This window comes from Eptesicus fuscus, chromosome 23, assembly GCF_027574615.1.
Source record: "Eptesicus fuscus isolate TK198812 chromosome 23, DD_ASM_mEF_20220401, whole genome shotgun sequence".
NCBI classification, from domain to species: Eukaryota; Metazoa; Chordata; class Mammalia; order Chiroptera; family Vespertilionidae; genus Eptesicus; species Eptesicus fuscus.
The window spans coordinates 12,875,620-12,887,135 of NC_072495.1; the positions used below are offsets into that span (position 1 = coordinate 12,875,620).

An 11,516-nucleotide genomic window follows, 5' to 3' on the forward strand; every position below is an offset into this window, starting at 1 on the left:
TCTCCCTGCCATCTCTCCAATTCACCCCTACGAGAACGCCCACCCCCACCCCCACCCCAGGCCTCTGGTCCAGACCGAGTCTATCCACAGGCCTCAAGCATCCTGCTCCGTCCACTGCAGGCTTTGCACTGAGCGGGCGGAAGAAGCTGACCACCCAGCTGGGCACCACAGGGCTTGGGAAGTGAGGGGGGCAGTGTAGCAGGGGCGGGCTTGCAGCCTTGACCTGGGTTGTCTGTGGGACACCCTCCCAAGGCCGATTCCGAGGCGCTGGGGACAAGGGGGACTTTGGTGCGTCGCGCTCTTGTCCCCCAGCTCCCTTCCTGCCCTGGGCCTGGCGGCGCAGTGAGTTCGCAGGGGTGGCTTCTCCACCAGGTCTGGGGAGGGAAGGGAAATACAGGGGGACCGCAGATTCCTCGGGTGGGCCCCCGGGGCCCCGCCCTCCCCCGACGCTTGGCTGGCCTCCTCCAAGTTCGCCCCAAGTTTGAGAGCTGCCGCGTGGGGGCGGGGGCCGCGCGGAGGGGCGGGGGCGCGGCCGGAGGGTGGGGTCTGGCGCGCGGGGCGGGCGCTGCCGCCTGGCCGGCCGCGGCTGGCCCGGGATCAGGGAGCCGATGTGGAATTTCCTGCCCGGCCCGGCGCCCCTCCTGCCGCCCCCCGCCCGGCCACGCACTCCGCTTCCGGCCGCTCTTGCTGCGGCCGCACCCGCGTCCGCGCCCGCCCCGCGCCTGCCCCGCGCCGCATGGAGGGCGCAGGGTCCCGGGGGGCCGGGCCGGCGCGGCGCCGGGGAGCCGGGGGGCCGCTGCCGCCGCCGCCACCGCCGCCGCCGCTGCTGCTGCTGCTGCTGCTGCTCTGGCTGCTGCCCGGCCCCGCGGCGCCCGAGGAGCTGAACCCGCGCGGCCGCAACGTGTGCCGTGCGTCCGGGTAGGAGCCCGGCCTGGCTGGGGGAGGGAGGCCGAGGAGGACGCTCGGGGCCGGGGGAGAGGGGATGCCCGGCATGGGGGAGGGTGGCATCCGGGACCTCCCTGCGCCGGCCCCTTCAGCCACCCTCGCCGACGCCGGCTCCGCTCCAGGCCAAGACTGGGCGCCGGGCCACGACGGAGCATCCGAGGATACCCCGGGCGAGAAGTCAGCAGAGGGGAGAACGGGGTGCAGTGGGCGCCGGGAGGGGTGACACACGGGGTCCGAGCTTTCGGACCTAGGAAAAGGGAGCCTCGGGCGGGGTTTTGAAGGCCGTAGGACGCAGTCGGGGAAAGGCATTCCAAACAGATGGAATGGTATGTGCAAAGGCCCGCGGCGGGAGTGTGACTCCGGTGGAGAGGAAGGATGAGGGTCGGGCCGATGGAGCTGTGCCGGGCAGAGGAGGAGCCGGGAGTCTGGGGCAGTGGAGGCTCGGAAGGACCGGTCTGATGTGTTTCTTAGAAAGAGCGGGCGCGGCTGGGAGAGGGCGCTGATGGAGGTGGGCACCGAGGAGCCTGCGCTCACAGCGAACCCGACGCGGGAATGGGAAGGACAATGACGTGCACCGCGTCGGAGGACGTGAAACTCCCGGGTGGGGAAGCCAGTGTGGGGCCGGCACGGGACAGGCCCTGCCGGAGGGCGGTGGGCCCGGGACAGAGGGCAGGATGCTAGGACGGGGCACCGGAGCTGGAGGACCTGGTCGGCCAGTCGGAGGCCACGGCGAGGTCAGGGCATCTCCGCTCCGGGGCCAGGAGCCGGCGGGTGGGGGTGCCTTGGCGCGTGCGGGGAGGAGCCGCGCGGGCGGGAAGCTGGAGAGGCTGCCGCGGGGCTCCCAGCTGGGTCCCGTCGGGGCGCCCCGAGGCCGCAGAGCTCTGGGAGGCCGCGTCCGGGGGCTCGGCCGTCGCCCTAGACAAGGGGCTGCGAGGGGGCCGCGCGGGGTTTCCGAGCTTGGATCCCGAGGCGCGCAGACCCCTCCCCGCTGCGAGCCCCGCCTCTGGGGCGGGGGCCGGCCAGGCCCGCCATCTGCTTCGCATCGACGCCGACACAGCCTCCCGGGCCTTCCCGGCCCCAGGAATGCAGCAGCGGCGGCGGCGGCGGCGGGGGCGGGGCCCGGCCTGGAGAGGGGGAGGGCGCGATTGCTCGCTGCGGGCCCTGCCTCTCGGCCTCAGCTGTTCTCCCCCTCGGGGTCGGTGCTGGGGATCCGGGGGGCCGGCTGGAGCTGTCGGAAGCCTGAGCCCTTCGCCCCCACTCCCCGCAGCCCGGAGACCTCCCCATTCGGCGGCCTTTTCTACTGGCCAAAGAGCTCGGGTTTGGGGCTTCAAATCCTGTTGCTACCTCCCTCCCGCTGTGTGGCCCTGGGCAATCGCTTCACCTCTCTGGGCCTCCTCGTGCAGTGGAGGGGCGACTTCAGTCATGGGTGGGGCTGCCCACCCCGCGTCTGGGCTCTTTTTCTGTTACTCGCCCGAGGCTCCCGCCAGCAGCTCCCTTTCCCCAGAGGTCGGAGGACCAGCGGAGGGGAGCAAACAGCCAGTAAAACCCACGTACCTCCTGTGTGCCAGGCCTGTGGTTGGTGCAGGGACAAACACCCCTGCCCCGGTGATGGAGGAAACTTACTGCAAATCATCGGCCACCTAGCAAGTGGTAGGAGGTGCTCCGCTGGGGAGTGCTGATTCCCTTGGGGTGATCTGGGGGACCCACTGCGAGGTGGTTAGTGGGCAGAGGCCCACGGAAGAGGAGGCAGTGCCTTGTGGTGTCCAGGGTGAGCCTCTGAGTGCAGAGGGCCTGCTGGAAGGACCCTGGGGCCTGGGCAGAGCCTGGGAGGGGGGTGGTGGTGGCGAGGCCAGAGTAAGGGTGGCCGACCACAGTGGGGGGGTCTGCCCACAGCAGGGTCTGCCCACTGCGCTAAGGACTTGAGTGTTTTGAGGGCCATGGGAACTCCCCCGGGGGCTTTGTACAGAGGAGGGCTGGCCTCTGACAAGGGTTGGCTCTCAGGTGGCAGAGGAACTAGGGGCAGGGGGGCAGAAAGTGGGGCCAGTTAGGGGATCCGGAAAAATCAGGGAGAGGCAGGGTGGCTCTTCCAGGGCCGGGGCAGAGCAGGGGAGCAGTGGCCTGTGCCATCCTAGATCCCGTGTGAGGGGTAGAGCCAATGGATGTGATGTGTGCTGTGAGAGCCGGAGGCAGGGACAGCTCTGGGGGCTCAGCCTCCCAGCCTGCAAGGACAGGGCTTCCCTGTGGTGGGCGTCCGTGTTGGAAGGAGGGCTCCCAGGCTTGGATTGTCCGCCTGTGAGCTTCCAGAGAGGAGAGAGCCTGGGGGCGGGGAAGCCAGAGGAGGGGTGTCCAAGGGGGCAGAGGAGAGGCAACTGGTATGGGAGCCTGAAGCCTGTTCAGTGTGGGCTGGCGAGCGAGCTACAGTCTTGGCTGAGCTCTTAGTTTGTGCCACTTGCTTGAGACATCTTGGTTTAATCTTCCTGCCAAACCCATGGGCTCCATTCTACGGATAAGGAGCCTAAAGCTCAGAGAGGTTACGTTCTGTGCCCAAGGTCACATAGCAAGTGGCAGATGGAGGCACCAAATCCAGCTTACTGGGGCCCTAAAACGGGCTCTCTTTTTTTAATTAAAAAAAATTTATTTAAAAAAAATTTTTAAGTATGTTTTATTGATTTTTTTACAGAGAGGAAGGGAGAGGGATAGAGAGTTAGAAACATCGATCAGCTGCCTCCTGCACACTCCCTACTGGGGATGTGCCCCCAACCAAGGTACATGCCCTTGACCGGAATCGAACCTGGGACCCTTCAGTCCGCAGGCCGACGCTCTATCCACTGAGCCAAACCGGTCAGGGCCTACAACGGGCTCTTACCCAGAATCATGTGGCCAGGCAGAAGGTGGTCAGCGCTCCCAGGACCATCCCGCAGGCCCTCCAGCCAGGCTGCCTGCAGAGGCTCTCCTCCCAGGGACTTGGGTTCAGAACTGGCAGAAAAGGCAGAGGGTGATGGACCTACTTGTAGATGGCACCGGGAGCCCTGAGGCAGGCCTGGGGGGTGCAGGTAATGGGGGGCAGGAGAAGCCAGGCCTTTGTGTTCCCTGTGTCAGGTATCCAGTTCAATTTGTGGAAAACACGCTGAGCCCCATTCCTCCACTTTGAGGTTCGAATGGGTCCTGTTCCCAGGTCCTACCTCTTGGGCCTGAGGGAGAATAGAGTTATTGTGTGGGGTGACGTCCCAAGGCCCCATCCAGGGTGTGCTGATGTCCTAGAACATCCTGGGGACGTGGGGCATCTTCTAAGGGGTGTGATGTGGGGCAGCCTTTCCCTTCCCAACCTGGACCCCTCACCCCGGCCCCTCCCAACCTCTTCCCATCCAGGTTCATATCCTTTGGAGAAGCACATGCTTTTCTCTAACATGTGAATGGCTGCGATGTGCCTTTAGGATTTGGATGAAATTCTTCTAGGTTCGGTGGGGCCCTATGAACCTGCGTCTGAGCGTCTGTTCCTTCTCAGCCTCCTTTGCCCCCCAAATGTGGGCACACCGCATTTCAGCGCTTGTGCACGGCCTCCAAACCTTCATGCCCACACACCCCATCAGCCCAGAGTTTTGGTCGCTGTACTACCCTGAAATGTGACAGTTCTAAAGTATTTGCCTCCGACTGAGGTGACTTGTACCTTGTAAAGCCAAATAAAATTAAACAAGATTTTAAAAACATGCAAGTAGGTGCTTTAATATCTCCTTCCTACACCTCAACTCTTGCCCTGGAGACCTCCCAGTCTTACCTCCCTTGCTCATGTGGAGAACCCCCCAGGTGTGCCCGGCCCCTCTAGGAGGCACCCCCACTGAGTGGATGCCTCACTGTCTACCCACCTCACCCAGAGGCTGCACATCTGCCTTGGCACTTCAGAACGCCACACTTGAGCAGGTCCTGGAGGCCCAGGGACCTCTCCCCAGCCCCTACGTCACTGCTGCCCCTCCTGGGACAGACACCTGGGGTCTCTTTCTCAGGCCTAGGGGCTGGGGGCGGAGGGTACAGAGTTAGGTGGGATGGGGAGACTCTGTAGAGAGAACTGGGAAGTGCTTAGAAGTTAGGTCTATTGGTGGTCTCCCCTCGGCACCTCCCGGTGTCACATGCTGGAGGGCTGGAATGTATGTCTCATTCGCTGCTACTCCCAAACCTACACTCGACCCTCGCCCTAATACACAGCAGGGCCATGATAACCACTCCCCCAAGGCAGAGTGGGGATTGCAGGGAAGCCCCTGCCAGGATGGGGATTGGGGCTCAGGCTCCTCTCTCTGCCCGCAGCTCCCAGGAGCCCACGTGCTGTGCCGGCTGGAAGCAGCAGGGGGACGAGTGTGGGATCGGTGAGTGGGACATCCTGGGGACCTGGGCAGTGGGGGTGGGGTCAGTGGGTGGGGGTACGGAGGAGCAGCGGAGATAGTGTGGGGGCTGGACGCAGGGCAGCTCAGGTCCCCTCTTGTCCGCAGCGGTGTGCGAAGGCAACTCCACGTGTTCAGAGAACGAGGTGTGCGTGCGACCTGGCGAGTGCCGCTGCCGCCATGGCTACTTCGGTGCCAACTGCGACACCAGTGAGCGCTGGGGCCGCGGGGCTGGATTCTAGAGAGAGGGGCGTGGTCTGTGAGTGGGGCGGGGTCTGATCCGGGAACCCGATCCGGCGTGGGAGCCGGTTCCCCGAAGCCGGGGTGGGGAGGCGGTGGGGACTCTGGCAGGTGCAGGGTGGGCCCCAGGCTCCCTCCAGAGTGCCCGGGGCCCGCCACTCTCTCCACTCATCCCTGTAGAGTGCCCGCGCCAGTTCTGGGGACCCGACTGCAAGGAGCTGTGTATCTGCCACCCGCATGGGCAGTGCGAGGATGTGACCGGCCAGTGTACGTGTCACGCGCGGCGCTGGGGAGCACGCTGTGAGCACGCGTGCCAGTGCCAGCACGGCGCGTGCCACCCGCGGAGCGGCGCGTGTCGCTGCGAGCCTGGCTGGTGGGGCGCGCAGTGCTCCAGCGCGTGCTACTGCAGTGCCACGTCGCGCTGCGACCCGCAGACGGGCGCGTGCCTGTGCCACGCCGGCTGGTGGGGCCGCAGCTGCAACAACCAGTGCGCCTGCAACACGTCCCCGTGCGAGCAGCAGAGCGGCCGCTGCCAGTGCCGGGAGCGCACGTTCGGCGCGCGCTGCGAACGCTACTGTCAGTGCTTCCGCGGCCGCTGCCACCCGGTGGACGGCACGTGCGCCTGCGAGCCGGGCTTCCGCGGCAAGTACTGCCGGGAGACGTGCCCCGCCGGCTCCTACGGCCTGGGCTGTCGCCGCAGGTGGGCGCGGGCCCCGGCCTGGGGGGAGGGGGAGGGGGGAGGAAGGAGGAAGGGCAGGCCGCCAAAGGAGGCGGGGGTTAGGTGGTTCAGGGCCCCGCCTAGCCTCCCACCCCTTCCTTCCCCAGATGCGGTCAGTGCAAGGACCAGCAGCCATGCACGGTGACGGACGGCCGCTGTGTGACCTGCGAGCCCGGCTGGAACGGCACCAAATGCGACCAGCCTTGCGCCATTGGCTTCTACGGCGAGGGCTGCAGCCACCGCTGCCCGCCGTGTCGCGACGGGCACGCCTGCAACCACGTCACCGGCAAGTGCACGCGCTGCAATGCGGGCTGGATCGGCGACCGGTGAGCACCCTGTGCCATAACCGGTCCCGGTCCCACGGCCCCACGGCTCCACCTCCCCTGATGGCCCTTTGTGGAGGGCATTGTGGGCTTGGGTTCCGTTTGCCCCCATTCCCACTAACCCTCCTCCCCGCGTCTTGAGGTGCGAGACCAAGTGCAGCAATGGCACTTACGGCGAGGACTGCGCATTCGTGTGCGTCGACTGCGGCAACGGCCACTGCGACTTCCAGTCCGGGCGATGCCTGTGTAGCCCCGGTGTCCACGGGCCCCAGTGAGTGCCGGGACCCGAAAGGGGGCGGGGGTGTGAACCCGACGCAGGGCTCCAGCCAGACGCCCCGGTGCTTCTGTGTTGGTGGGACCAAGGCTTGACCCTTCAACTTTGGCCCCCTCACCTTAGCTAAGGAATGACAACAGGCTCTTGCACTTTGAGCCGGATCCGACGTCCAGCTCAGCCTGTGGTCAGTGGGCTCCTAAGGTGAACCTGAGCTGGTGCAGAGCGAGCAGGGACCTCCACCTACCGCCAAGGGCCTGATGGGGCAGCCCCTTTCCCATCCACACAAGAGTCAGTCTCAGGGATGGGCACTGCGGCCCGGAGGCCACTGGCCGGTCCCCCAGGCCCCTTCCCACTGGTGTGCACACACATTCATTTCTAAAACACTGACTGCGGAGTATGTGCCCGGAAGTGGAGGCAGGGCAGGGGTTAGCTGGCCGCAGGAGCCAGGGCGGGAGGCGCCGCGGAGGGTCGCTGTGGCCCTCCCTGAACCTGCGCCTCCGTCGTAGCTGTAACCTGACGTGCCCGCCCGGCCTCCACGGTGTGGATTGCGCCCAGGCCTGCAGCTGCCATGAGGACTCGTGCGACCCAGTCACTGGTGCCTGCCGCCTGGGTGAGTTGGTGAGCGGGGCGTCAGGTTGTGAGGTGTGCCGGCGGGGGGGCGGGGTGGGGAGGTTGCTGGCACCCCTCCCTGATCCTAAACACCCGACAGAGACCAACCAGCGCAAGGGTGTGATGGGCGCGGGCGCGCTGCTCGCCCTGCTCCTGGGTCTGCTGCTCTCGCTACTCGGCTGTTGCTGCGCCTGCCGTGGCAAGGACCCCGCGCACAGGTGAGGCCCCGCGCGGTCCGGCTCTCCTGGGCTCGGGGCGCCCCCTGTCCGTCGCGCTGCGGGACCTTTCCCTACCCGCCTGTCCCTCGCCCGGTCCTGGCCCCGCCCCTGGCGCGTGGCCCCGCCCTTTCTGTTTCGGCTCCCTCTGAGAACGAACCTCCCTCTAGGCCCCGCCCCCAACCCCGCCCCTTCGCTCAGGCTCCGCCCCCCGCCCCGCAGGGAGCTCTCACTTGGGAGGAAGAAGCCGCCACAACGACTCTGCGGACGCTTCAGCCGCATCAGCATGAAGCTGCCCCGGATCCCGCTCCGCAGGCAGAAGCTACCCAAGGTCGTAGGTAAAGATACCCGCACAGGGGTCCCTGGGGGAACCCCTTCTTACGCAAGAGGCTGCTGGGAAATGGGTGTGAGGGTGTCGGTGTGGGGAAATGCTGGGCCCTGAATGTTGATGTGGGTGGGCGTGGGGGAGGTGCGGCCGAAGAGAAGGAAAAAGGGGACGATAATGTGCGCGAGCCCGGGGAGGAAGAAGGTCGGAGGCCTAGGTGTGCAGGCAGGTGTGGGAGGCTTTGGGCTCTGACTCTGTGTGAGTGCTTGCATCTGGGATGCCACGAGGGTATGTGGACATCTGGGTCGGACAGCCTCCCCACTCCCCAGTTTGTAGGAGTATAAGTTGGTGTGTTCACCTGGAGTTGGGGCACCTGTGCAAGGGAATTGCTGGCACCAGTTGGCAGGAGGGGGGTCCTGCCTGGATCCCCTGCAGTGCCCTGGATCCTTTGGGTGAGGGGTTCTGCTTCTGTTATCACGCTGCCTGTTGAATTGCCTGTGCCACCCACAGGCAGGGTAGGGCTGGTGCTCCATCATTTGTGGCAGGAGGGCTGTGGAGGGCACAGGCTCACAGGCAGGGCAGGCCCCCTGGCAGCCGTGCCTCCCTCTTTCCCTAGTGGCCCATCACGACCTGGATAACACACTCAACTGCAGCTTCCTGGAGCCACCATCCGGGCTGGAGCAGCCCTCACCCTCCTGGTCTTCCCGGGCCTCATTCTCCTCCTTCGACACCACTGACGAAGGCCCTGTGTACTGCGTGCCCCACGAGGGTGAGCACCGCTCTGCTTAAGCCTCCCTCCAGCCCAGGGAAATGTTCCAGCTTAAAAGAGCTCTGTGCTCTGGGGTATAGGCAGCGTGGAGAGGAATGATGTGATGCCGTTAACTGGGGGCTGGACTCACAGCTGAGGCTGCAGAGCGGGGTTCTGTGCTGCCCTGCGTTGAACTGAGGCGGGGTCTGGGGAGATGGGTGGGCTCTCTTTTCTCTAACCGCAGCCCAGGTTCACTTCTGGGGGAGAAACCAGGTAGAGAGAAGGTTCGGGGCCTGAGTAGGAGTGGAAGGAGGGGAGGACTACAAAATATGGGCACACACCTTTGCCCACAAGCAGCAGGAAGGAGCCTGACTGGCTGAGGTTCTGGCTTCTTTCCTACCCTGACCATCCACCTGGGTGACCTTGGGCAGGTGACTAACCTGAGCCTTAGAAGCCTTCTCTCTTAAAGGAGACCTAATCCCCTGGCAGGTGTTAAAGGGTTACATTTGATGATGGTGGGTGGCCTCCAGGCTGGGGGTGTGGGGGCGGGGCGCGGTCGAGGCCAGGCTGAGGTTGGATGGAGCTTTAGCTGGGAACGTGCTTTTCACCCCCCAGCACTCAGCCACAGCTCGGGGGGCTAAGAACTAGATTTGTGGTTAGCGCTTTGGATGCCAGGACGCAGCACAAGCGAGGGCCTAAGAGAAGGCGAAGGTTTGTGCCTGGAGGCTGGATGGCTCGGGCACTTTCTGTTTGCGGTGACCGCCCCGCTCATTCTCTGTCAGAGGCGGCAACCGAGAGCCGAGACCGGGAAGTCCCCACCGCCCCAGCGGAGGCGCAGGCGCCGGCCCCCGCGCCCGTGACCACCCCGGCGCCATCGGAGGAGGCGCCCCTCCCCGCATCCTCCGACAGCGAGCGGTCTGCGTCGAGCGTGGAGGGGCCTGGCGGGGCGCTGTACGCGTGCGTGGCCCGGCGCGAGGCCCGGCCGGCCCGGGCTCGGGGCGAGGCTGGGGGCCTGTCGCTTTCACCATCGCCGGAGCGCAGGAAACCGCCGCCACCCGACCCCGCCACCAAGCCCAAGGTGTCTTGGATTCACGGCAAGCAAGGCGCTGCCGGCGCTGCCCGTGCGCCTTCACCACCATCCCTGGGCCTCGAGGTGGCGCCCAGCCCCAGCAAGAGGAAACGGACACCCAGTGACACCTCGGCGCGGCCCGAAGAGCCCGGCAGCTCCCGGACCCAGGACCCGACGCCACGGCCCCCGGGGCTGGCCGAAGAAGAGCCAGCCCTTGCCGCGCCCTCCCCGCCCCGGGCTCGGGCGCGGGGCCGCGGCCCTGGCCTCGCGGAGCCCACGGACGCTGGTGGTCCCCCGCGCAGCGCGCCCGAGGCCGCTTCCATGCTGGCCGCGGAGCTGCGCGACAAGACTCGCAGCCTGGGCCGCGCCGAGGGGACCCCGGGCGCCCACAGCCCCCGGGAGAAGCCGGCGCCACCGCAGAAGGCCAAGCGCTCGGTGCTGCCGGCCTCGCCGGCCCTCACGCCCCCCGCGCCCGAGGCCCCAGGTCCCGAGAAGGCGGCGGCTGGCGCACCTCTGCCCGACACCCCCCGGAAGAAGACCCCCATCCAGAAGCCACCGCGCAAGAAGAGCCGGGAAGCGGCGGGCGAGCTGGGCAGGGCGGGTGCGCCCACCCTGTAGCGGGCGGCCGCGCCCGCAGCTTCACCCGGCTTCGCAGCGCTGCTTGCCGCCCCGCCCCGTGCTCCGCGCCCGCTTGGCGTCTCCCGCGGCGGCCTGGGCGCAGCGGCCTCGCGGGGAGGAGGGCGAAGTCATGGGTCCGGAGGGATCGTGGGTCTCATTGGCTCAGGCCCCAGCGGCGGCTCCCATTGGCCAAGGCCTGACTGGCGCTTCGCTGACGGCTCCCTTCGCATTGGCCGAGTTTTGTAGGGCTCAGGCCCGCCGGGGTCTCAAAGGCCAGGACGGGAGGGTTCTGCCCGGAGACCGCCTCTCGCCGGCCTGGTGCGCACTTGGCTGGGCCTGCCTGCTCCTCGGCTGAGGCCAGAAGCTCTCTGCCCGGTCTGCCTCTCATTGCCGGGGCCTGGCGCCTCTGGCTGGAGTCTCCCTTCCTTCCCCGCAGCCCCAGGCCCTTTCCCCTGGCGGGGCATCGGGGTCTCCGGTTGACCTGAGCCTGGGGAGGAGGGCTGGCCTCTGCTCCTCAGGAGGCTCAGCACCCAGGGCTCAATCCTTCCCACCCTCCCCTTTCCTGCGCCCGCTGCCCCAGCCTTCCCAGCCCTGGCCCCTCAGCCGTCAGCTGGTTTTGATGGCCTCCCCACCACGCCACCCACTGGTGGGAATCCCAGGGGCCCTCCAGTAGCCTGAGGAGACATATTTATAGGCCCCCAGCAGGGCTGCTCCCGCCTCATCCGGGTGCCCCAGGATGGGCTCCTCCCGGCAGGGGCTTGGCCAAAGCTTTCTTAATAAAGTGCCTTTTCCCCCTCTGAGCTCTGACTGCTTCCTGTCTGCGGAGCCCAGGACAAGGATGCCGCCAAGCTGGCATTCAGACCCCCAGGACCCCTAACCTAAGCAGAGCCTGGGAGCCCAGGGATGGGTCTCCCGGGACCACGTTGGAAGCCAGGTTGTGTCCATCTGGGCATCATTCATTTATCAAGTTAATTTCCCACCCACCCTGGCCCTCCCCGATGGGTCAGAACCAATCAGGTGGAGTCCCTTGACGATATAAGGAGTGGGTGTGTGGGGCAG

General features: G+C 66.4%; 1 protein-coding gene across 1 annotated transcript; it reads left to right on the forward strand.

Annotated features, from left to right (window-relative positions):
- Nucleotides 1–704: 704 nt before the first annotated feature.
- SCARF2 (scavenger receptor class F member 2) lies at nucleotides 705–11,246 on the forward strand. Its single transcript, XM_028147389.2, has 11 exons — nucleotides 705–918; nucleotides 5,245–5,303; nucleotides 5,427–5,528; nucleotides 5,739–6,258; nucleotides 6,384–6,602; nucleotides 6,742–6,870; nucleotides 7,380–7,483; nucleotides 7,583–7,700; nucleotides 7,920–8,035; nucleotides 8,639–8,791; nucleotides 9,553–11,246. Exons 1-11 carry the CDS (start codon nucleotides 737–739, stop codon nucleotides 10,455–10,457), a joined length of 2,607 nt encoding a protein of 868 aa, XP_028003190.2. The 5' UTR covers nucleotides 705–736; the 3' UTR covers nucleotides 10,458–11,246.
- The last annotated feature ends 270 nt before the right edge of the window (nucleotides 11,247–11,516 follow it).

Excerpts from the sequence above, each read along its gene's own strand:
- SCARF2 (XM_028147389.2), top strand. The coding sequence starts at position 737 with ATGGAGGGCGCAGGGTCCCGGGGGGCCGGGCCGGCGCGGCGCCGGGGA. Across the intron at positions 6,259-6,383 it reads GGCCTGGGCTGTCGCCGCAG|ATGCGGTCAGTGCAAGGACC; the intron begins GTGGGCGCGGGC and ends TTCCTTCCCCAG. Across the intron at positions 8,036-8,638 it reads GAAGCTACCCAAGGTCGTAG|TGGCCCATCACGACCTGGAT; the intron begins GTAAAGATACCC and ends CTCTTTCCCTAG.